The sequence below is a fragment of the Thunnus albacares genome, chromosome 15 (assembly GCF_914725855.1).
Source record: "Thunnus albacares chromosome 15, fThuAlb1.1, whole genome shotgun sequence".
Lineage (NCBI taxonomy): Eukaryota > Metazoa > Chordata > Actinopteri > Scombriformes > Scombridae > Thunnus > Thunnus albacares.
Genome location: NC_058120.1, coordinates 5,314,056 through 5,339,139, shown reverse-complemented (window position 1 = coordinate 5,339,139; position 25,084 = coordinate 5,314,056). Strand labels below are relative to the sequence as shown.

The following is a 25,084-nucleotide window of genomic DNA, read 5'->3' as shown; positions in this document are numbered from 1 at the left end:
TAACCCGTGTGTTATACATTTCATTCTTTAAATTTTTAACCAGAAAGTATCAGAATGCCAATTTAGCAATGACTGATAAAAATCATTTCTTTCTTGGACAACATGATAAATACAGTATGTATGTATGTTTCAGGTTTGTGTCTCACCATGGCTTCCATCCGTGCCCTCCTCTCCTCCTCGTCCTTGCGTCGCTGCATGTTCTCCAGGTCTTGCCGTGCTTCGCTGAACGACTGCAAGAATGTGTCGAAGATCCCAAAGAACTCGTCGGGCTGCATCCGCCCCTCTTCCTCCCCAAAGTGCTTCAGAGATTTGGCAAACTGTACAGAGATAACCATGTATATAACTTTTAGATAAGCGAATGAAAAGCTGGCTGGTACACAACTGATAAACACACAATGATCTAAACTAATTCACTAAAACCAAATGCTCCATAGTATCTTTTGTACTCTCAGCTCTTGTACTCTCTTGTACTCTCAGCTCTACACTTTAAGTTTGTTCCTGTAATGAGAGGCATACACGTGAGCTGGCATATGCATGTCTTTGCTCAAATTCATCTGCTGGTACACATCGCTTGATGTTCTCAGAAACTGCAGGAACAGACACACACACACATAAACGCGCACAAGGTGGGAGAATGACTGCATGATTTGACCACCGTATGTCCGCCCTGTTCAGTCCAATCTGTCCAGTGCTCTGTGCCAGAACGATGCCTGCAGCCAAAACTACTCTACATTCCTGCACACACAGCTTCATCCTGCAGTATACAGCAGAATACACTGTGAGGCCTTGCTAATATCCTTTAAATACAACAATGTGATACGTGCAGGAATAGATTCTGGCTACGTACTGTAGGGGTCAAAGTTAGTTCTTCTGGCAAAAATAGAATACAGGTAATTTTCCCCTTTTAATAGCATACTTATTAATCCTAATTATACTGGTTTCAGTAAACAAACACTTAACCTTGATATAACACAGCTTTTCAGTCTTGTTATTACTATGGTGCTCATTTTCAAAGTTGACATAAATAAAAGCAGCAGTGTAAGAAACTTTAAAACCCTTTATTGAAGATAACAGTACTGCAATGAAAAAATTCTCAATTACAAGCAAAGGTTCTGCTTTCAAAATTGTATTTAAGTAAATGTACAGATGTATTATCAGCAAAATCTATTTCAATCTGCATTAATAGTTTTTTGTCCACTTGGGGGCAGCAGAACCAGATATAAACACAATATTATCATATCTTATGAAGTTATTCAGACAAATGTGTTGGCAAATAGTTGTATTTACATATCTAGTAGATAGATAGCAACATTAGCATTCACCTGGAGTTGTGTTCCTCCTTTTAGCTGTTTTGTTCTACACCAACTCCTGAGGGAAATATCTGACTATTTAGCTGCTAAATGCTCTTCTTTAGAGCTCCGCTAGAGCTTTTTCACTGAAGAAAGCAAAACTGATGAGAGTACAGTTTGAAAAACCCAAACAATGATCCAAAATAGACTTTAATTTCCATATGATTCAGGGGAACTGCACAATCAGGTGATGAATCTTTGTGGGTTGGTCACAACAAAAGAAACCTTTCACATTACACACAGTCATTTGATCCATTCTTTATATAAAAATACTGATTAGTGCAGCTTTGCAGCATCTAAAGTTAACTTAGCTGGTCAAGGTGGAGCTATTTCTAACTACTTTATATCCTGTTGTGTAGTTTATTCTATATATGTGCTTTAGATTTTGTAAAATGATCATACTATTTGGAGGAAAACTGTCATATAAGCTACATGGAGTAAAGAGTATAATTATTTTCTCTGGAATTTAGTTGAGTAGAAATATAAAATAGTATAAAATGGAATTAACTAAGTCATGTACAAGTACTTGAGTAAATACTTTATGTACTTCTTTAAGTGTTTAGATTCTCAAGTAAATAATAAATGGCACTGTTTTTTCTAGACTTGTGTTTTTCTTCCCCACCAATGCTGGCTGATTTTCCATGTGAGCTTTTGTTTTGGGTGCGTGCTGCACATTAGGTAGTGATTTGTTATATGTACCAGCAATGGCTCACGTAAAGGCACAGTGGAGCTTTCAGACGACCTAAGAATAGCAACAGTAAGAGCATCATGCCGTTATCTACTATGATAACATATAAAATACCTTCACAAGCAAATTACTGTGCAGGCATATCCATTTGCCTATGTGCTGCCAAGAATCAATCAAATTCAAAAGTTCACTCAGCGAGTTAGAAAGCAGCCATGTCTACTGTACTTTACTACTCGGCTCTACTCTTATCTTATGAGCGAACAAAGTGACAGAAAGCCATTCCACTTTATAGGAAGCTAGCACGATGTATGTGTTCTTATTGTTGTGATATGAAGGAGTTGGGGCTCGCACTTTTCTGAGGATGCAAAACCATCCTGTTATTATGGGCCGGTCACCATGGCAACCACCACCATCATCGCTCTCCCTCCTGTGATTATGTGTCTGGTCAAATCTGTTTCCTCTCATCCCCTTGGGTCTGTGCTAAATGAGTAAACACACACACACACACACACACACAGTGAAATCGAGAATATGAAGTCACACAGATTTAGCTCCTCTCATACAGACAAACTCACACAAACCCACAATGTATTCTGTGAGAGGCTAATTATTTTCTTCGTTTAACTGTTGATAGAGTATTACATGCGTCCCTGTTGTTTCAGTTCTAGTTTTCTCATATTTGCTTATCATGGATGTTGAATGAAGACATTGTCAAGCACTTAGATTTAAACCTGTTCAAATCCTCAGATATGTACAGGCTGTTTCAGTTTGCCTCTGATTAATACATCCTGGAATTGGTCTAGCTCAACTGCTTAAATCCTGCCAATTATTCAGAAGGTACTGTGACTGCTCTGCGTGTGAGAACTTGCATGAAGCACATTATTTTTTATCCAGCACAAAACTTGTACAGGAAGAAATAAATGGTAAAGATTAATCTGACATTCTGCAGTGTGATCCCTCCACGGACACTAACACAGTGACGACCAGAGGACAGCAGCCAAGCTTGTCTTACAATAGTCTCACCCACTAGCCACCTAACCAGCCTGCCAGCTGAGCCGTGCCAACTTATTAAGTGCAGGAAGAAACTTGGTGAGTAATGGTGTAATAGCTAAAGCATAACGGATTACTAGCTTGAGGTGGTAGGTTCAATGAAAGTGGGCAAGTGGGAAATTAAGTGTTGGATATTGATGCTGAGCTGGAAGTGAAAGTGAGAACAAAACATTGCGTATATGCAGGGAAACTGCAGTGCCGTTTCTTAGAAGCTCATGTCAGATGCTCCTGTTTAAAAGGATCAAAATGTATTTCATTTTAAGCTGTGTTACGTTAGCTTTGATCCTGTTAATTGCACACAACATGGAGAAACAGGCCCCGTTGTTGGTCGCATGGTTGGACATCAGATGTTCCATTTCTGTGAAAATCCAACTATTGACTTTTAAATGGACTGCAGTAGAATTTTTGCATGTTTTAGCCCATTTACAGCAACTTATATACATTATACTTCCACAATCTATTTTCCAAAGCAAACAAGTTTTTAATTGTTATTCGGGGAGGCAATGTTGGCTGGTCCACGTTGGTCTGGGTTGAATGATCTCAACTATTGGATGGATTGTCATTAAATGTTGTGCAGACATTCAGGATGAAGCCTACTGACTTTAGTGATCCTCTGACTTTTCATCTAGTGTATCATCTTCTCAAAATTCCAGCTTGTCCAAAATTTGGTTTATGACCCAATAGCTGCTGAACAAATGACATTCCCATCAGTCTAAGCTTATGTTTAGTGTTAATTGTCAAATGTTAGAATGCTAACACGCTAAAGTAAGATGGTGAACATGGTAGAGTAAACATTTTATTTGCATGTTAGCAAGCTGATCTATCTGAAGGATCCATCAATATGGCTGCTTTTATTTTCGCCAAAATTAAATTACTGCTGTGTAAATCCACCCCCACTTAACAAATAAATCTCAAATTACAACTGCATGATAATGTAATGATAACGTAACTTGGTTAATAATAAACGCAGACATGACATGGATTTCAAGTCTCTACGAGTTGATTCTCATATTGTACTGAAAAGAACTGAAACTAATGGCTGCGGTTTAGATTTGAGAAATCACTTAGGACAAACAACACTTCAGCATGCTTTGGGTTGGCAATAATATGAAGTATACATAATATGAAGCAAATACGCTCAAATGTGCAAAGACAGCGGTTTGGTTGTATGAATGATGAAAGAGTGACTTGAAGAGCACTGCGATGAAGGCAGATTGACGATACACGTAGGTGCTGTTTTTAATGTTCCAACCCATCTACTAACGGTGTTTTATTATCCAAATTACTGCCTGGACCTGCATTTTTTCTGCCACATTTAGCACTAGTGTTCATAATTCATTTTATCTTAGTATTTCCCCTTCAACAGCACATGTGGCGATGGAATATTTAAAATCACTCCCTGCTCTGGTTTTTTCTGGTGCTGTTTTGTTCTTGGATAGAGACCGAATCTTGTATTGTCTGTGAACATGTCGATGATGTGGGTGTGTGGATGTGTTGTTAAGTTTAAACCTGACCAATCTCTCTGGATAAGAGAAAAATCCCCTCTCTCCTCTGGAAACCTCTGTCCCAATAACCCACATGACCTCGGACAACTGTAATCCTTTGTAATGTATGTAGTAGTGTCTGGTGAGGGTGTGTGTGTGTGTGTGTGTGTGTGTGTGTGTATCTCTCTCTCGCAGACACACACACACACACACACATTTGTTGCTATGGAGCTTTATGAGCCTCAGTGGACTGCCTGCTCTGTTTAGTCGTCCTCTTCTACCTTCTTAAGTCCGAAACACTGACCGCACACCCACACTTCCATATTTGTATTCCACTGGAAACCGTCGCGTCAAGGAGCTTTGACAAGCTTTGAGTTAATGCGTCAGACTACCCACTTACCAACCACACACACACACACACACACACACAGAGCCACAGACACACGGTCCTGTTAGGAAACGTGTGTGTTTAGAGTCTGGGCCGGTGAACACAGGTTCTTTTGTTTTCCAACTTTAACCGGTGCCTTGCTCCTCCCGTTCTTTTCCCGTGACGTCCCAACTGGCCCGTTTTCCCTCCAGTTTTTTAACCGGCCTCCTCCTTACACAAATAATTAAGTAGAGGGGAGGTTCTACATGAAACCCAAGGGCCCTTCCTCCTCTCTTTCACTCCATCTCTCTCACAATCTGTTGATCATTTGGAGAATTTAAGCAATTGGGGGTGTTTAGCATCATTATGTCAATTATTTTGAATAAAACATGGGCCTTGTAATAAAGCAGAATACAATATTATTTAAATGTAACTACTGAATGCAGTTTGCAAGATTTAAAAGCTTTTAATGTGTCATCATCAGAATGCTAAATGTGTAACAGAACACCAGAGGCCTGCAAATTAAATAACATGTTCGCATAAATCTTTTCAACACTGTCTACTTTTTTAAGCCTTTGGGATTCCCACAGTTCCACTGATATCTTCAGCTCACATACTTCCTACCATACATCAATACGTGAGCCAGCAGGGTTCAAAAGGCCGTTTGTCCCAGATGTACAAAGAAGAAGAAGTGTTGGATTTTAAAACACTAACTCAAAGAGACAAACAACAAGAAGACATAAGGGGGAATCCAGGGTAATCTTTCAGTGCTGGGTTTCCCCAATGCTGCTGAAGTCATCACACTGGACTAAGAGTTTCTCCCTTCAGTATTTTGTCTTTCCTCCTCCCTCCTCCTCATCCTCATCTGTCTGACATGAATGCTTGGCAGTGAGGACAACTAGCAAAGGATTCATTAAAGCCACCCACATGGACATATGAACTTACACTTACAGTATGATGTGCTCTCACATTCACATACGTTAGTCGCTGTCTAACTGAGTGGTTAAGCAGTTAGCTACCTTGTCCTTGGCTTCACTCAGCTGGTCCTCCAGTTCAGAGAAGCTGAAGCCAGCCACAGTGATGAAGTCACCGATCACGGCCACAAACTTATCCCCACGTTCCCTCGTCCTGCTCTGCTGGTAGTGCAGCTCCTGTGGCAAAACAGACAAGAGGCGTGTGACTTTCAAACTAAAAATTTACCAACTAGTGAGGCTGATGAATGTTTCATATTCACTTAAGCTTTCTGTGAAATACATGCCTCTGTGTGTGTGTGCACGTACAGTAAGCCCTTGTTTCTGTGTGTGGTTGCAAATGTGACATTTAGCGTTCCATGTGAGCGTGGAACATTACCAGCATTTAAACACTTCACCCTGCTGTCCCTCTCTGCAATGCTCAAAAACATAATTACAGACAGGAGAAGAACCAATGGGAGGGAACGTGACACAAACTCACTGCCTCGAGAGCCTTTAGTCCACTTTTGATACTGTGCACCTCTTTTTCCAACTCTGCCAAACTGGTGAAAGAAAGAAAGAAAAAAACGGATATTAGTAAAGTGCCTCATTTTTACCCAACAACTCTTGGCACTGCAATACTTTAAATGCCTTATTGTAGATATGGTGAAAGTGTCTTTTCACTGCGAGGGTCCCTACAGGAGAGAACATGAGTTCAGTGTTCTAAGAATGAACTCACTTGACTTTTGCAGCCTCTGGTACACTGCTGAGGTCTCCCTGGATGTGCAGCGTGTCAGGGTAGTTCTTCTCAAAGATCATGATCAGGTAGTGCAACATGGTGATGCTCCTGTTGAATCACAAGTACAGACATACTTTAAATTCACTAGGAAATATTACTTCTTGAAGAGTTACCCAACAAAGGATCATCTTGAGCACAATCTTTAACCCTTTGAACCTTGAGCTGTTTCTGCCCAGTTTTAACTCCCTTTATTTGCAGGTTTATAGTACAGATAGTTGCTAATTGCATCTTCAGACTCTGAAGAAGAGCATGTAGCTCAGAACGTCACTAGTGGACATCTTATTAAACTGCATCATAGGGAGCTACAGTGTGCGGACTTTCATCTTTCTTTTGTAAATCATTTCTTTGGTCCAGTACCTGTTTGAAGTTGATTGGATGTGCACGTCTACTAAACTTTTTGAAGTGGTACTATACAATACATTTTCTAAATCACCTTTTATTAAAAAATGTGTTTATGCATTTTGATATTGTTTGGGTCTTTTCCATATATCAATGGACAGAGGAGAATGTCAGGGGTCAATGAATATGAGGACCCTCAAGCCTTAGTAAATGTACTGGTACATTTTTGTGGATTAGGTCACTCCCTTGTGTTTTTTTGTCTTATTTCCATTTGGGATGAATATGTTTTCAGTTTTGGCACTACAGTTTCCATCATGCTTTGGGTGATGCACACAGGAAGTGTAACATTGCCCATTGGAGAAAATAAGCAATGGCTGCAGTCGAAAAGTACCTCCAATTGTCTTTTTCTAACCACTTTTCCTTGACCTCAATGGAAAACATCATGAGGTCAAGGAAAGATGTGAAGGAGAATTCATGAGGACTCATGAGGAAGAGACAGCCAAGGTGCTGAGAGAATTTGACTGCACTTACACTGGGCTATGTAATTAAACGACGACAGATGTTATTGACGCGGGTCTGCCGTGGCGAAACTACAATGCTCTGTAGATGGACTACAAAAAGCTCATATTACATACTTCACCCCGTGCGTCTTTACCGTGTTGTTTCATGCCGGCTATATAAACGTGGACAACACGGTGAAAAATATCACTTCATTACCAAGGTCGGAATTAAATTTAAAAAAGGAATATATGCTACCAGTCACAAAACTGAAACGAAATTGTCACATTGAGAATGCTTGTTCACGCTCACTCTCCTGAATCCCAATTATTGTATTAAAAATGAATGTTAAATGTATGCAAGATAGACATAACATGTTAGGCTATAAATCTACTACTGTACGTATCATCATTCTTAAATTTCAAACATTTTGAACACAGCTTTGGACAGAGGGGACACAGACCGCTGTGGATGTGTGATGTGGGTTTAATCGTTTGAGTTTGTGAATGGTGTGTCGCTTGGTCACTTTAAATATTGCTGCCGCAAAGAATTGTGGGACAGAATTATCTCCTTTCCTTTCGTAAAAGGATGGTCAAGTGTACCCTATGCTAAAGGAGTTTAGAAAGGAAGCACTGAAGCACCTTTCCTTAGCATGTAGAGAATTCAACCAGCTCTTATCATGGCTGCCACTTAGATACCTCAAGGTCATTTCACTCAGTTAGGAACCTTCCTAAGCAAAAAAGACTATTCCACTGCAGCCAGTGTCTAGGAAAATCATGCTGTTTCTGTTTGATCTATTAGCAACTAGCAGTATATATCATAACCACAGCAGCACGGACAACAATCAGCTGGATTACTTTTGATATTGACCAAAAAGGTTATTATGAGTCAAAATCTGAAGTTCTGGGGTCCTTATTTATATGGTTTTTAAACAAATGTCTGGACATTTATCTACAACAGACTTCAGAGTAACTAGCACTGTGCTGATTCCACCAGTATATCTGTAAAATCTGTGCATTCCTGTGCATCTGACTGTGAGAGGAAGGGGCATGATTTCTGATGCAAAATGCATCAATCATGTGCTAAGGTTTAATTTGACCTCCACTTCCAATCCCCACTGGCCCACCTGTCTATGCTGGACTTGGTGTCAGCGATCTTGTTGAGGCTGGAGACCTTGAAGCCGTAAGCATTCCCCCTCTGGCCCTTGTTCATGAAGTTGCCGAAGGCCAGCACTACCTCCAGCATCTGAGTCAGCCTCTTGCTCCGAACCACCTCCTTGGACGCATTCAGGATGGCTGGAGGAAAAGAACATTGAGAGAAAAGGGGGAGAGAGAGAGAGAGAAGCAGCTGGAGAGATCATATAATAGGTGATTGATACAGAATGTGTGCACTTTGTGTAGTGCATCACTTAACCTTTTATATTACATAACAAACTGGCCTTTTTCCATCCCCTTCCATTCTGTTTCTCTACTCAGCCCCCATGGACACACATGCAAACTAAAGCCTCCACTGTACATGGCCCAAAGGTTCTCATCCTTTCCTTCATTTTTAACATTCATCATAATGATTGATCAATACTCCTCAAAACAACTGGGCAGCTCGGTGGGGAAACCTATCAAGTCCTTCCAACCATCCATAAAACAGCAGGGGGAGGGGAATATTCCAAACATAACCCCATGCCGTCCGTTTCTTTCCCCCTGAGAACAGACCTCTCTGGCAGAGTGCAGGTGCTTCCCTCTCTCCACTGAGGAAACCTCAGTGTGAATGTGAAAATCATTAAGAAAATCCATATTGTTATTGTTACAGTTCTTTCTGCTGTGATACATCATGGGAACCATTCTTTTGGCTCTGCTGACAGTGTTCTGCTGGATGCAGAAAAGCCTGGCAGCACACTGCACCGTCTTCTGAAAGGCCTCTATTGAACATGCTGGGTGGTCCAGGGCAATGTAGTCTCATCTCGAGTATATGACAAGTAAGTAACATGAATAATAAAAGGGGATGAGAACTTTATTATGGGCATCGATGAGCTGTGTGGTTTGGGAACATTTGGATCCAACAACAAAGATTCTGGAGGCTTGAATCAATACTCAAACTCACAGGATTATGACTCTGCTTGTACTTTCTTTCCATTCCTGCTGGCCACTAATGCATGTCAGAGGATACATTTTATTTGATCTCAAACTATAATGGATATCCTATCTATAGCGTTTAATTAGTCTCAAAACCCGTGCACATAAAAAACAGGCGCGTGCACGTGATACAAGCACACAGAACAGTATACGTGAACGAAAAAAGCATCCTTGCAAGAGAGCATTTACACTCCATGAGCACAAATGCGGTCCTGCAAACATGGAGCTGTGACGTGCTCACAACTGCTCGCCACTCACTCGCTCGTCAAGTTGACTTGAGACTTTGGAAGCGGAGATGGAATAGATGGTAGCTGATGTCTTTTGTTGTTTAATGGCGGATTGCAAACAGCTTTTAGGTGCATACCACCACCTTCTAGATGTGAGTGTGGATCTAAACAGTTATTATACAATTACATTCAATTCTCCTATTAATTCCTGTGTTTTCTAAAAATCTGAAAATAATCCTGTACCCTACAACCCCTGAACTCCTCTGCAACATCTCTCTAATACCTAGTGTCATGTGATTCCTTTGGAGTGTAATTTTAAGTGCCTGTCACTCTTGTTGATATCTAGGACAGTATAAAAATACATGCTCCACTGTTTCCTGTAGTCCGCAATGTTCACATCTACTCGTAGCATGCTTATTCATTATGTTTAATGTACTGTTCAGACCAGTGTGACCAAACCTCACATCCACATGAATTTAATTTCTATTTTTGCTCTCTTAATTCTGAATATTGTTTGAGCTATGTCAAGTATTATGTTTTTCCTTGTATCTGACTGCATGTATTATATACTTGTTAGTGCACTGCTGGAATCAGAACCTATCAAAACTTTGATTGGTTTGACTTCCTCTATCCAGCTTAATGCTTAAATGGTTGTTCTCTCAGGCAAATACTGTCTTTGACTGTGCCAGTGATCAAACCAAACAGCCAATAAAAGGTCATGGTCAGTATTCAAAGTGACCAATTAAAGAAGCAGAGACATCAGCCACTGTCTATTCCATCCCCGTCTCCAAAGTCTGAAAAGTCAACTTGACGAACAAGCAAGTGTTGAGCAGTTGCCAGCGTGTAGGGAGGGTCGAGCTTTCGCTCATCAGAGTCCTGTGCTTGCGGGACTGCATCTGTGCATGCGGAGCAGAAATGCGAGGATGCTTTTCCACTCACGGATACTGTTCTGTGTGCTCACATGCATGCGCCTGGTTTTTATGTGCACAGGTTTTTAGACTAATTAAACACCATACAATGTGACAAAACTGCTGCAGCACACACAAGGCAAAACTGTCAGTCAGCACTCGCTGAAAATAAAACAGTGCTGGTACATATAATATGATGTTCTCATCAAGGCCCAGAATACATTTAGGTCAACAGGGAAGTGTCTTTCAAGTAGCTATGGCTCAAACAGACATTATGACAGCTCAGTCATGACACACCCATGTGCTCACGCGTGCACGCACACACGTCTATGGACCTAATTGGAAGCCTTTTTCCTCAGTCTTTGAACTGAGCTGCAGTGTTTACGAGAGAGGCTCTTCCCTCTCAACATGGGCCAGCTTTCCAAAACAGCCTCCCTGGTAACCTGGAAGCCTGCTTGCAGGGAAAAACTAGACACTCGCTCTCACCATACACACACACTTGCACACTGAACACATAGAAGGGATTTCACAGGGCATTGTGAAAAGCATTGGTCAAAGTGTTCAGAGCTGATGACATTTTTAGTGTCTGAAACATTTTTTTTGCCTCCGGCGTGTAACCGTGTACAGTCATATCAAAGTAGTACACCCTAAAAACATGTTCTACAAGATTTAATTTAATCCTCTGCCCCATTTGTATGCAACACTGTTTAAACCACATAATAAGTGCACTGTTCTAAGACAGTTCTGATCAAAGGAGGCCAATGGTAGTTAATATTTCAGCCATTTAAAGCATAAATGCAGTGTTTCCCCTATAAATGTACAGACCTGGTGGGCCGCCAGGCCAATGAGAACCTCTACCAGGCCAAAAAAATTTTCTTTTTTTTTAATGCCAAAAATAACGCCAAATATCTATTAATTCGGAAATCAATAGCATTTGGGAGCCTCTGTGCAGCGTTGTTCCGAAACATGAGTCAACCTCTGTGTTGCTGCCTGGGAAACTCTTTGTAGCATAGCTCCTTTAAGGAATAGAGCAGCGTGTAATGTGCGTGCGTAGTGAGTGTGTGGTTGAGCGAGCGGCTGAAAAGTGGCGGTGAATGTGACACAGTGTCAGTTAATAAATGCTGCAGCTTCTCAAGACTGAGAAAAGTATCGTCTGTTGTTTTCCCGACTGCTGGAAAAATAAAGGGGGTTAGCCTAACCTGACCAGGCTCACTTAAGGTGGATTGAACCTTACGGTGGACTAGCTACTCTCATTTTAGTGTCAATCTCACAATCTTAGCCACTCTTAGACAGAGGATGGAGTTTTGTTCACCCCCAACCTGAGCTTAACACAGCACTTATTTGACACGTGTCAATAAACGACTGAAGTACACACTGAACGTGTTATGCAGAAATAAGTAGGCAATGTACTTTAGCCCGAAGTTGGTTTAATAAAATTCATTGTTGGTCATTGTTGTTTTTAGTGCTTTTCATGTGATTGGTTAACAATAAGAAATATACAGAATATTGCCAGTCTAATCCTTTAAACACATTATCAGAGATAAGCTATCAATGACCACCAAGCTGTTTGTCCTTACCTTCCACCTTAGGCTTGGTTTCAGCTAGACGCTCTGCGAACTTCTTCTTAAAGAACAGAGCCTGCAGTCTCTGCTGGTAGTGGTCAATTCTGATGAAGGGAAGAAAGAGGGAAAATGAGGAGAAGAAGGAATAACACAGAAAGGGAGGTGAGTTACATTTGTCTCCAGGGAGTGTAAGTTCAAAGCTAGAAGTCACCCAATCGTCCAAAACACACTCACAGGCCTTTTATCATGTAATAGGCACCCATCAAGTTGGAGATTTGACAAATGGGTATGTTAAACTTGCCCAAAAGTTCACTGAGGGAGGGAGAGTGAATTTCAAAGAGGGACCGGGGATATTAAACGGCCAAAAAAGGGAAATAACAAAATCCCACATGTATTCCTCAGACCAAAGGAGATGTGGTCAAAAGGAAAGAAAGTGGACAGGATAATATTTCACAAAAGGAAATGAAAAGGTTTAATTATCTTGTATAAACAGTGCAGATTCTTAGAAAGGATGGAATTCAGAAAAAAGATCACTGCTGATTTAAGATGTCTCTGTTCTCTGATGTGTTTGGATGTATCAAAGGGCAGCCGTGACATCTTTTCTCAGCTAAATGATGAATCAAAGCTACATCTGGGGCTCCTTCTTTATCCCAGCCTCCCCTTGCTGCCTCACAAGTTCATTTTTTTGAACAGACACTGTGCTTTTTTAATATTTAAGCAGTCAGACAATATGCTATACAAACATGTCACCTCTGTCGTATCATGCACTCACTTTTTGTGTAACCGATATAGACAGGATTAGTCAGCTATTTAAAAAAATCGCTCAGTATATTTCACACCAGCCCTGACTGAAGCATCTCCAAGTATTTCAGATGGTTTGGCTGCAATCAAAAATGTTTTACACATGAAACAACAAAAAAACAGACACATAGCACACCGATGTTGTTATGTGAAGCAAAGCTGTATACAGTAGTTCTGTGTACCTGCTCATTTCAAAGAGGAAGCGATCAGCCCGAGCCATGCGCTCCAGCTCATGTTTGTGCTCCTCCAAGAGATCAATGTCACTTTTCTCGGGGATAAACTTCAGCAGCTGCAAAGACACAAGGGCAGTGTTAACCCAAATGTCAAAGCTACAGTGAGTCGAGCAAACTAAAATCTACATTATCACACATTTTCCAGAAAATTCTCTTTTTTATTTATATATTTTATTTAGTATATTTATTTCATAGCACTGCCATGCACTATTGTACAACCTGTACAATGATCTTGTACAAACAGTACATGGCAACAATCTCACCTGTATTTATATTTAGTTTATTGTTCAGCTCTTGTCACTTTGTCTTAGCAAAGTGCAAGTCTTACCCTGTCAATCAAATCTATATGCATTGCTTTTAGCTAGCCAACCAGTCGTAATAGACTTAATGAGCTCTGCTACTACGCTGCTGGACATGTCCATTAAGCAGGTATCCAACCTCACCTGCTCCAACATATCTTTGGCTAACTCTTCTCTCTCATCCATCTCTAGGATCGCCCTCCTGATCTCTTCATTGCTCATTTTTAACCTACACAGAGAAAAAAAAAATTGTAGTTAATAATGGCAACATATGATCACTACACAATGTTTGCTGCATTCTGGATAAAAGCATCATTCTTAAGAGTTTGTATTCACACCTACATTTGAACCCATTCATTTGGACGATGTTTTAATGGACTAACACATAACACACAAACCTGGACCAACATTTCTGAGTGTGATACTAATATTCTGTGGTCTGGACCAATGTCAACCCCGGGGGCACTGCCAGCTGTTTCCAGTGCATCTGATCAGTGTTAAGTGTGCTGGGTTGTGATCAATAACAGCATTGTTAGTCTGTGCATCAAAGCCTTATTGACCAACTGCTGACCCCATTTGGGTCTAGTTCGTACCCCTGGGTCATTTACTATTGACATGAAAGTGAGTTCAGGGACCATGCTGCAGTTTTGTCAGACAGAGGATGGCCTTAGGAAGCCTGTTTATTGATCTGTAAAGAAAAGGGGGTTAGGATTCAAATTCTCTAAAGGGTTTTGGATTATTGCTGTTAGGAGATGTACAAATGGTAACCATATTGTTGGGTGGGTCTTAAATGATGACAATTGATTCCGGTCAGATATAGTTGGACTCAAAGCCACTTGGGAGGGGGGGGGGGGTCAATTTTATGTGTCTTAATTGATTTTATATGGTTAAATTTGGAGACTGACAATCCTTGAGCATTTAAAAATAGATAAAAACCTTAGTTTGTTGAAAACGGAACACTACCCCTGAGATGCATCCTTTCCTAGATGTTTTCATCTGTCATAGGGCTAAGTTTGTTCTTCCTTTCAAAAAAAAAACACATGGTTGCTAATTTAATTACACTGACAGCTGTCCTTGTGTGTCCATTAAAAACATATATCCTGTATTAGACATTAGAGGCACCCGCCTCAAGCAGCTCCACACTGTAATACTGTTAACATTAACCCCTGACCCAAAGGCTGCAGTATCACGTATTTCACGTCAGCCTGTGCTGAGACAATCACTTCAGAATCATAATGCAGTTAATAATATCCAGGTGTTAACTGATGGCATGATGTAGAATAATTAATAGTTATGACTTGGACCCATACTTTGAAAGCAGGATGACACAATTTTGTGCACGTCGGCCGTCGATGACCGACAGCTCTTTGACCTTCCTCGTACTGACGTATATGTCATCCATAGAGCCCGTCTCTTTCTGCAAAAAAGATCAAGACAGAGAAACAGATTAACTTTGCAACATAGTCCCATTTGTAAGAGTTCTCAAACAAAACGCAATGCCTGCACAATGAGATGCCTCTTCCTCACATCTGCTTGACATCTATCTTGTTTAGAGATGACACGACCCCTTCTAAGCATTTAACAATGTGTTAATTTGGAACAGATTTTTTTTTTTAAACTTGAAAAAAACTAAAAAGAACTGAGGTCAGTTATTGCAATTTGATCACCGCCACTATCAAGCGCAGAACAAAAGGTTGCACTCTAGCCAAATACTTTAGTTGGCCCCAGGTCAAGATCACTGACCTGTTTTTGCAGTCAGTAACTACATATGTCAGGTGTTATGCATCATTTCTGAAAGGCTATAATGCAGATCTCATTAAAAATGATAAATAATGGACTGAATTGATGAATGTGTCCAAAAACATCGAAAAAAGAGGAGTAAATTCAAAAAATGTCACAAAATCATCTCGGTAAAAGCAGCAAATCTAAAGCAGGTCTTAGGAGAGAAAATCTTTTTTGGTGAGTCACCACTGCAAAACACAATGCGGGCAGGCCTATAAACCTCTCAGAAGAACAGGAAACACTGTTCAAAACTTGGTTCAGACGAGTCAGATATTTTTGTAAGCTTCACACAAATGTAGTATTAAAAATCCACATGGGGAAAGAATACATGTCTGAGAAAAATGGTTGGGGCTGAATGTTAAACACATTCTATTTATGGTCCGAGCCGGTTTCCTGCTTGCCAGAAAATGTCCTTTTTGAGGTTGCTGGGTATGACGTATGTAAAACAGATGCGGCTTGTAAAGAAAGTGTCGTTTTTCCATGCCCGCGTTGACCTACGGTGCCTGGCAGCAGACTGAGGTTGGCACTGGGTTAGGGGGACAACTCCCATTCACTGGGTCTGCCAAAGCCCTCTCTGCCCACGCGCTAAAGGCAAATTTGCCAGCTTGTGTACAGCCTGTGCACTCAAGCCAATGCAACTGAAGACTATCCCCTTCATCTTTTATAACCATTATTAAGTGGCGGCGATCAAAATGTGGTCAGGTGTTTGAACTCTCTTTTTATTTCTTTTGTGTGAGGCAACATGGTTTTGGAGGCTTTTCCAATATGCAAGTAGCTGCACTTAAATTCAGGCATATTCTGCTCACTTCATGATGAATTATGACAATTAAGGCAATGAAACATGTTGATGGTAATCAACACAATAACTAAGATAGAAATGTGGATGATAATGAGAAATAAGGTAAAGATGATTAAGATTAATGCTATATTTACACCTGGGCTTTTGGAAACCTCCACAAACCTCTAAAGTCTACAGCCAACCAGTTTTATTTATTTGCTATATATTCTACACTGTTATTCATACGGGGAGGAAAATAATACATTTAAACCTGCAGTAATTGACTTTATTAACCACTTGGGGCAGTGAAACAAGCTGAAAATACAACATGGACATGTTATCACCTTATAAAGTTGCTACAGCGAACAGATTAGCAAACAGTTGCCTATTTACACATTTGGAGTCATGTTTCTAGGGACCAGAAGAATGTCAGTCCCGTATTCTCTCTCCTTTTAGCTCTATTTTGGTTTTACCCAACTCTTGAGGGAATTATCTGACACTTAAGTTGCTAAATGCTCCACTATGCTGACCAGCTAGTTGCTAAATTTGCCTTTCTACTTGGCTTTTTCCCCACTGCTTTTTCAACAGCTGCCTGCTGTATCTGGAAGTGACACTAATGAGAGTGGTGACAATGAACCAAGACAGTAAGTGGTCAGAACATCAAAACAATAAGTTCAAAGATGCTAAAAAAGCTCCAGAGAGCTGAGGGGAACTGCAGAGTTGAGTGATAATTCTCTGTGGGTTTGCCACTATGAGCAACACCTTTCAAATTAGTCATATGACCCATTGTTACATGTCACATTAATAAATACACATTCATGATATAAATAACTCTCTTTGCTGGCTGCCTGCAGCATCGCAGAAGAGAAGGGGATAGTGCAATGAAGGTAGGTAACCGTGTTGTAAAGAAGCTGGAAGACCTTTAACTTACCTGTTTGAAGGATTGGTTAGTGAGCAGGTCCTGCCCAGGCAGTCGGAGAGTGCAGAGAGACAAAAAAAATTGAAAACACATGCAAAGATTAGCACTTCAAGCAGAAAAAAGGTGGTGGCTAGAGCAAAGAACTACAACTATGCACACTACAAGCTGAAGCTGGGAAGCCCTCTGCGAGAAAAACAATCTACTGTTTAAGTCATCAGGGGCTCATGAAATCTGTACTAGTGCCTGAAATGTGCCTATGTTGCATAGTTGAACAAACTGCCCTAGTTTGCTTTCAGTATTCTTAAAGAGGCCATGTTTTTTAGAATGTATTTTGATGGCATCCACATCTGCCTTGACATGGAAAGACAAGAACATGAAAAATGAGTGTGGAAAAGTAACTAATCCTACAGAGGGCAAATGTAAACAAAAGCCTTTTCTGACCAATGACAAGCTTAAAATGGCAATTCTGCCACGTATAAACACTGCAATATTGTCCAGTTGAATTGAATCTCATTCCTGCCAAATGGAACTGAGTTGTCAAAGCCAGGAAGATCTTGGGTTTTTATGTGGCTATATCTATAGAGATCTGCATTTAACCGTTGGCTTGCGCCAATAAAAACCTGCTCTATATAAATAAATACCCACAGTAAATCACTGTCAGCAACAACCTCAAACGACCCATTACTCTTTAATAAAAGTCTGCAAAGTGAAGTTGTGCTTTTAGCTGTCAAAAGGCTTTTAAGCATGGCAGTAAAATGCATTATAAAGGAATTCAACAATGGTAATGCCTCTTTAGAGTTCATGTATTGCCCCTCCACTGAGCTTTACAGACCTCACTTTAAACTGCAATTACCAGAAACTAATTAGGACATATTAACATTCCACTTAAACCCATTTGAGGCAGTAAAATATGTCAATTTATGCAACTGCACCCAATATTATCACATGACAAGTGGTGTGTAATTAGTTTGTAGTGAGGGAAGTAATTACTACGTACTGTATGGTATTGCCCCAAAGGCGTGTATACTGCAATTATCCTATTAGTTAGCCCCTGGTTCAACATGGTGTAGTCAATTGCCTCTTTATTTTAGCACGCTAGCTTCAGTAAAAAGTTTCCTGTATCGTGACTCCTTGTGACTTCAGTGGTATTGACTGTTTCCTCTGTTATACTGATCCATGAGCCCATGAAGACCCAGACAGTTCCCCAATTCTCACACAAATGCTCTAAAGACACTAGGGCAAAGCTTGAGTTCTGTGGCATCTCTACAATAGGGCATTCAGCAGTGAACAGCTGCTCATGTTAGCCTGGAGCTGGACCCTTGGCGCTGTCACGAGTCCTTTTAAAACATCTCATAATACACACACACACACACTCTCACCATTACATACTTCACTAAATAATCAAGGCCAAATTCACACTTCAAATGAAACTCTGAAACTTCTATATGTTTGATGTTCGCCAACACAAACACACACACACACACACACACACACACACACACACACAGATTGTAAACCATAAAACTGCAATCCAGAATTGTGTAATCCGCTCTCTAACAAATCCAAACCTGCTGTCTCTGATAGGCTGAAAACATCTTCTCTATGTCTTTGAGGTCAAGGATCTTGAAAGCTTTCAGGTCATCAATGTCATTCCAGATGGTGCCATTGATCATATTCTGCAAAAGCATAGAGGGAAAGAAGGGATTAACATTCAAACACTAATCAACATAGCAGGTGTTGCCTCTAAATCTTGTTCTGTCATCAGACATAAAAATTTCATAATGATCATACGTTTAGGACAATCATGGTAAAATTAAATATGGTTGAGAAAGTTTTAATGTTTTTGCACAGCAGCAGACTAGTTTAGATAGATGTTGTCCGTCCTCTCACCTCTCCTAGTTTAGCCCAGTTGAAGGACTTCAGAGGATGTGAAGGCTGAGGGATGGACTTGGAGCGCAGTGTGGTCGCTGAACTGAAAGAAGAGGGAATAGGAGGAGGCGGGGCTCCAAAAATGGGAGGGGCTCCTGGTGGAGGAGGCGGGGCACCAGGTGGGGGAGGAGGTGGCGGTGGAGGCGGGCAGCTGAATGGTAGTGGAGGAGGAGGTGGAGGGAAGCCACCCATCATAGGCGGTGGAGGTGGAGCCACTGGGGCGCCAGGAGGAGGAGGAGGCGGGAAAGACACAGTGCCGCCCTATTGGAGGGGAAATGGGAAATTAAAATTGAAATGATTGTGTTTTAAATAACATTAAATTACATTCATTTGGCGGATGCTTTTGTCAAAACCGAGTTAAGATAAATGCATTCATAATTAAAAGGAACAAAAGCTAAAGATGTCATCGAAAAATAGGAGTGCAACCCCAACCCAAATAAACAACTAAAAGCTTGTTATCAGAGTTACAAGTACTTGGAGGCAAATACCAAAAATGCTCTGAAATTTTGGAAAAATCTGCTTGTTTGCTGTTTTATCAGGAGTTAGATAGGAAGATAAATACCAATTTAATCTCTGTGTATTAGAACCCAACAAAATTAGCACATAGTCTGGGAGCAAGGAGAAACAGCTAACTTTCACAAAATGAGGAAAAACAGGCCTTCAAAAAACTCCCAAAAGAGTCTTACTTACATGTTACATCTTGTTAACTAGCAAACTACCCAACAATACATCCAAAAATCACCTGAGTTTTGTTCTGAGGTTTGAAAGAATGTAAACATAGCTACTTCATAATGACGACAGGACTTCTGAGATGCTGCATTCAGTTACTGGGCCCAGCTGATTAGCAATTAGCATCAATGCGTAAGCTAACGTAAGCTAAATTATGCAAGCTACAATGTCTCTTGCTACCTGTTTCATACATGTACATTTATAATGAGTAATATGGCAGGTTTGGAAGGTAAAGGTTTAGGTAAGGTTGTAAGGTTTTGTTGGAAAACAGTGTTGACTTCCTCTAGTGTTTGTGCTAAGCTAGGCTAAACACATTTTGAACTAATTTCTGTGGTAAAGCCCATACAATAAGGTTAATATTGATCTTGTTGAATTGCAGTAGGAAAGCAAAAAATATTTTCTGTAAATTCTGGAGCATTCCTTTAACATTGTTCTTTGATTGTTCTTTGGGAAAACTGTAGGGAAAAATAATTGAATTTAATATAGTTTAAATTCAATAATAATGTCCATTAGAAAAATACAAACACTTGGCCATTAGCTACATGATTACAGAGCAGCATATCACTGACTCATACAGCATGTTATATGCCATATTATATAAAAAGTAGCACTTCTCACAGCTATGTCATTGATGCGTGAAGATAGGTCCATGACTTGTTCCCTGGCTGAGCGCAGCTCCACACCCTCACGCTGGAGTTTATCCTTCATCTTGTTCAGAGTCTTCATCATATCCTCTTTTTCCTGGGTCTTGGTCTCACATTCCCGCTCCTTTCTCTCCAGTTTAGCTAGCAGCTCTACATGATCTAAAAGCAGACAAGGGAGGCACAGGTTGTTCACATGGTGTTAATGAAGATCATGAACTGGAGATAAAGGTACACAGTGCAGATAGACATTATATGCAAATACACACACACACACATATATATATATATATATATATATATATATATATATATATATATATATATATATATATATATATATATATATATATATATATATATATATATATATATATATATATATATATATATATATATATATATATATATATATATACATATACACACACACACACATACAACTATTTCATTGAGATGGAAATGAATTCAGAAAATGTGATGCATTTTCTCCTCCAGTGCAGTGCGTCAAACAAGTCTTACAAGTCTTACCTTTCCTGAACTTCTCTGCCTGGTCTCGCCACTGTTTCACCTCATTCTCATTGACCAGCCTGTGAAGCAGGCAGACAAAAATGAGCATCAACACAAAAACAGGCAGGTAAACTGAGCACAGCCTTGCACAAAAAGATTGCGGGTAAGGGTCAACTGCAGTCCAACTAAGTCAAGCCGGGACATTTTGAGGAAATTTAATGATCAAACTGATCATTGGCAGTAATAGTTGACTTCCCATTTGTGAGGGATTCAAATTCATTGCCAGCATTGACTGGGTTGTTGCAGTTTTCTTTCCAAGCTGTATAATACAATATTAGTGCTGAAATAAATCCTGCAGGGCTTGAATCAGTTATATTCAGTTATGAATTTTAAACAAACAGGGTTACTCTGATGTTCTGAAATAAATTTAAAATCTGGTAATGTGTGAGAAATGAGTGTTCTTGATAATGAAACAATTAGAGAGTTTCACATGGGTGAAAGGGAAACTATGAGGTAAGATGTAAAAAAAAAAAACTGAAAGAGAAACAGAAAGATCATCACAGTGTTTTGAGAATTAATTGAGAAGAAAAAAGATCAGAAAATGAAACCTTGAACATTGGTGGTAGCCATGGCTAGAGTTGAGAAAATAGACATTTAAGACGTTTCAGTGTCACAGATTTGCACACAGTATAAACAAACAATAAAAAAGACAGAGCACGAGAGGTGGAACTGCTGAACAGAGAAAGTACTGAGGTACGACTGCCAACGAGGATAAAGTAACTTCACTGCGGTAATGATTCACACTTAAATGCTTGTAATCAATTCACATGAGGAAATCCACAAGGCAATTTAAAAGCAAATTGGTCATTAATCAGATTTAAGTCTTTTCAGATCTTGCATTAGTGAACAGAACTGTTTCAACTTGATTGCAAAGTCAGTACAGCTTTAATTACAGCTCCACGGATCCAACTCAGCTCAATTAACACAGAAAGACACAATCACTTTATTGTTGACTAGTCAAATATACCTTTACTCAGCAGTGGAAAAATGTGATTTGTACAAGAGTGTTAATTTTGGGTCAGGCACACGTGTGAGTAGTCAGAGCCATCGTCATGGTGACCGCATATGATGAATGACTTTGTCTCCCAGTTGTTTTAACAGTTGTTTTAACATCCCCCTTCCTCCCCCTCTGAGCCGCCACGGCACGAGACATACGTTTTCACCCGTTAACCGTCAGGGCCTCCGGCACGCAGCCAAAATAATGAGGAAATGGCAGTTTATGCATCCCTTTTCCAGGCATAACTTACTCTAGGAGAGTTTATGGAAACACAACAAGGCTCTGGCAGTAATGTAAAGCGGGGGATAGGTTTTGACCGCTATGATGGATCCACAATGGACAGTAATGGATATCTGGGCTTAGATGCAGAGTCCAAGTTCGCTCTCTGTACACTACTGGAAAGAATTACGCTTAAAAGTGTGCTGATTGCACAAACAATGGTGGCTGAATTAGTGAACAGGGTAAGAGCTAGCAGGGGCCAAGGTTTACCACGCTACATGCTTTATGGTGCTTTCAGCGCTCAAACTAAACACATTCATCATTGACCTGAAGCTCAGTTTACAAATAACAAAAATGAAGAGAGTGGGAGAAAAGACTGATGGTGAAAGAGAAGAATGACAGCACATCAGGAGGAGACACTGATGGAAGAGACACATACCAAATGTACTGTATAGACAAAGCCCTGAATGCCATCCTTTAACACTACCTACACTCAGCACATGCCGCGGTCTTTGGCTTCTGCACGAGTCCAGATTAGTTTCAAAATTCAGTGAAACCCAAACCACAAAACCCAGCAAATGTCAATGATCATTTGGAAAAAAAAATCTCTCTCTGCGACAGTGTAAACTGTGCCCATGATGACATATAGAAAACTTCCAAGTCCTAATGCTTGGTTTTGCTTTATAAAATGATTACTTCTCCCCGTTGTCTCCTACATGAAGCCAAGTGACTGCTTCGCCGCACCTAAACATGGCTGACTTGGCCGGGCTGCCCGCTTAATGCGATTAGAGCAATTTCCTTTTGATCTCCGGCTTCCGCTTTCATGCCAATTCACGCTCAAAGCATGGCTTCCTCTGATTCTACCCACGACCCCCTGCTGCCATCTTCACTTCACCTCACCTTCCTGTTCAATCACAGTCTCCTCTCTGACCACTGGCACAATAGCTAAAAAAAAACACAAGTCTTATTACGCATGTGATTACTGGTTTCCCTACACTAAAGCTCTGATGGATAACTCACAATATTTCACTGCTTCTCTGCCTTCTTACCATGCCTCCATCATTCTGACATTAAAGCGCATAATGTTGATATCAGTCTTGTCTTTAATCTTAGTTGGTTGGATGCACTAACCACAAGGATTTTTCCAGAAATGAGAGCATGTTTACAGCTTCAGAGGATGAGGAGAAGCTTTTAAAGAAAGCACTCATGGGAAGTGCAGTGTACTTAAAATAACTCTCTCATATGATGAATGAATTATAATGTTTCATCAGCATTATCCTAAGTTGCTTTATAAACATTTGATAACATCTGACGGCATTTATTCCCGACCTTTACTGTATATACAGTATATTTATATAAATGCGACACAAGAGGAAATATTAATACTGTATGACAGCTGTTAATGACATACATGCTGTATTTTCTGCTTCGAGTGAGGATAACGAGATTTCACTTACATGCGAATGATGTTCTTAACATTGAAGTTGTCCAGAGGGGCCAGGTCGGGGTCTTCTCCCTTGTCGTCCTGCAGGACTATCTGCTGGAGGATCCTGTCTAGAAGCTGCCAGTGCTGCAGGCTTCCTCCGCCACGCTTATCTGGATGTGGAGTCAGAGACAGAAATGCTAAGGTGATCCCAATAAGAAAGAAATGCTGTGCTGATTTGGTTCATTCATGTTGGTAACATGACTTGTTGTGTAGCTACTCACAGGGCATCTGCAGGCAGTGTTGGAGGATGGAGAGGAGGTGTGGGTAGGCGTCTGTGTGGCTCAGCTTCTTCTTGACCATCTCAAACATGGCACCTGCACTCTTAGTATCTACATGGGTCTATTAAGAAAAAAAAAACACATTACAGTTAAATCTGACCATTGCTCTGCTTGACTTTTGATCATTTGAGTCATACAGACACAGCAGTACAGTCACTGATATTAATGTGACAACAAAATCGCTGTCTAAAGGTAATTCTAAATTACTCACTATATCAAATCTTTTGGCCAACTCTGAGTCATCTTCATTCCGCACCATCTCGAAGAAGTCCAAATGCCTGTGGAGAAGGACAGATTCAGCAGTCTGAGATGACCAAGCGTTTACTGCACCTTTGATTGAAGTGTAATTATTTGCTTCGTCTGCACTCCAGAATAATTACTGAGGAGGATATTCTTTTATTGCGCCATCGCTCATTAGGTCTCTCTCTCTCTCTCTCACCTATCCAGAGTGGCGTTCTCATGCTCTCGAAGCTTGTCGATGACCGGCTGGATGCCCAACATCAGGAACTCGTACCTTAAGTGGAGGCGGAACTCTAGGTTGTCCTGGAAATAAAAGAGGAAACAATGAGAGCGGAAGGTGAGACAGGTGTTAATAGATAACCCGAATAGGGAGGTGGGTAATAATATAGAGTATCTGGAATACTTCTGAATAATTAAGTAGTTCTGAATGACATTTTTGCAAATTACAGAAGGTAAATCATAATACAAAAAAAAGTTAAATTACCTTGTTAAATAATTGACTGGTTGCAACACACAGTAAAATAAAAAAAATCCTGTAACTTTTTTCACTCTCACATATACAGAATTAAACAATTATGACCTCTTTCCCCAAAAACTGTGTCTATGTTAGTTTTGGATATAAGTGTTGGTTCTGACCTCCCCGGCTCCAGCATTGAGCACAGCGTTGATAAAAGACATGATAGCAGTCTTTAAGTTGACTTCATCTCTGTAGCGGCCTGTACTCCTGTCCAGCTCATTCAGCAGCGTCTAGATAGTCAGAACAGATGGGAGAGTTAGTCAGCAAGTATGTTGGATGGGAATCGAAAAATATATTTCAACGCCTAAATCATCAG

At 40.3% G+C, this 25,084-nt stretch overlaps 1 protein-coding gene across 3 annotated transcripts in view; it reads right to left on the bottom strand.

Annotated features, from left to right (window-relative positions):
* daam2 (dishevelled associated activator of morphogenesis 2) overlaps nt 1–25,084 on the bottom strand; it is a 99,302-nt gene that overhangs the window by 5,329 nt on the left and 68,889 nt on the right. For 2 of the 3 annotated variants that reach the window (XM_044374178.1, XM_044374179.1), the window contains exons 7-25: nt 24,888–24,998; nt 24,451–24,554; nt 24,223–24,289; nt 23,955–24,072; nt 23,705–23,843; nt 20,993–21,051; nt 20,439–20,623; nt 19,053–19,352; nt 18,731–18,838; nt 17,175–17,204; nt 14,994–15,100; nt 13,828–13,912; nt 13,334–13,440; nt 12,366–12,454; nt 8,651–8,819; nt 6,628–6,735; nt 6,391–6,451; nt 5,958–6,089; nt 147–317 (exon numbers count right to left, since the gene is read on the bottom strand). In XM_044374178.1, the coding sequence (XP_044230113.1) occupies nt 147–317; nt 5,958–6,089; nt 6,391–6,451; nt 6,628–6,735; nt 8,651–8,819; nt 12,366–12,454; nt 13,334–13,440; nt 13,828–13,912; nt 14,994–15,100; nt 17,175–17,204; nt 18,731–18,838; nt 19,053–19,352; nt 20,439–20,623; nt 20,993–21,051; nt 23,705–23,843; nt 23,955–24,072; nt 24,223–24,289; nt 24,451–24,554; nt 24,888–24,998 (2,250 nt within the window). The remainder of the gene's footprint in view (nt 1–146; nt 318–5,957; nt 6,090–6,390; nt 6,452–6,627; nt 6,736–8,650; nt 8,820–12,365; nt 12,455–13,333; nt 13,441–13,827; nt 13,913–14,993; nt 15,101–17,174; nt 17,205–18,730; nt 18,839–19,052; nt 19,353–20,438; nt 20,624–20,992; nt 21,052–23,704; nt 23,844–23,954; nt 24,073–24,222; nt 24,290–24,450; nt 24,555–24,887; nt 24,999–25,084) is intronic. The other variant, XM_044374180.1, reaches the window with a different exon arrangement.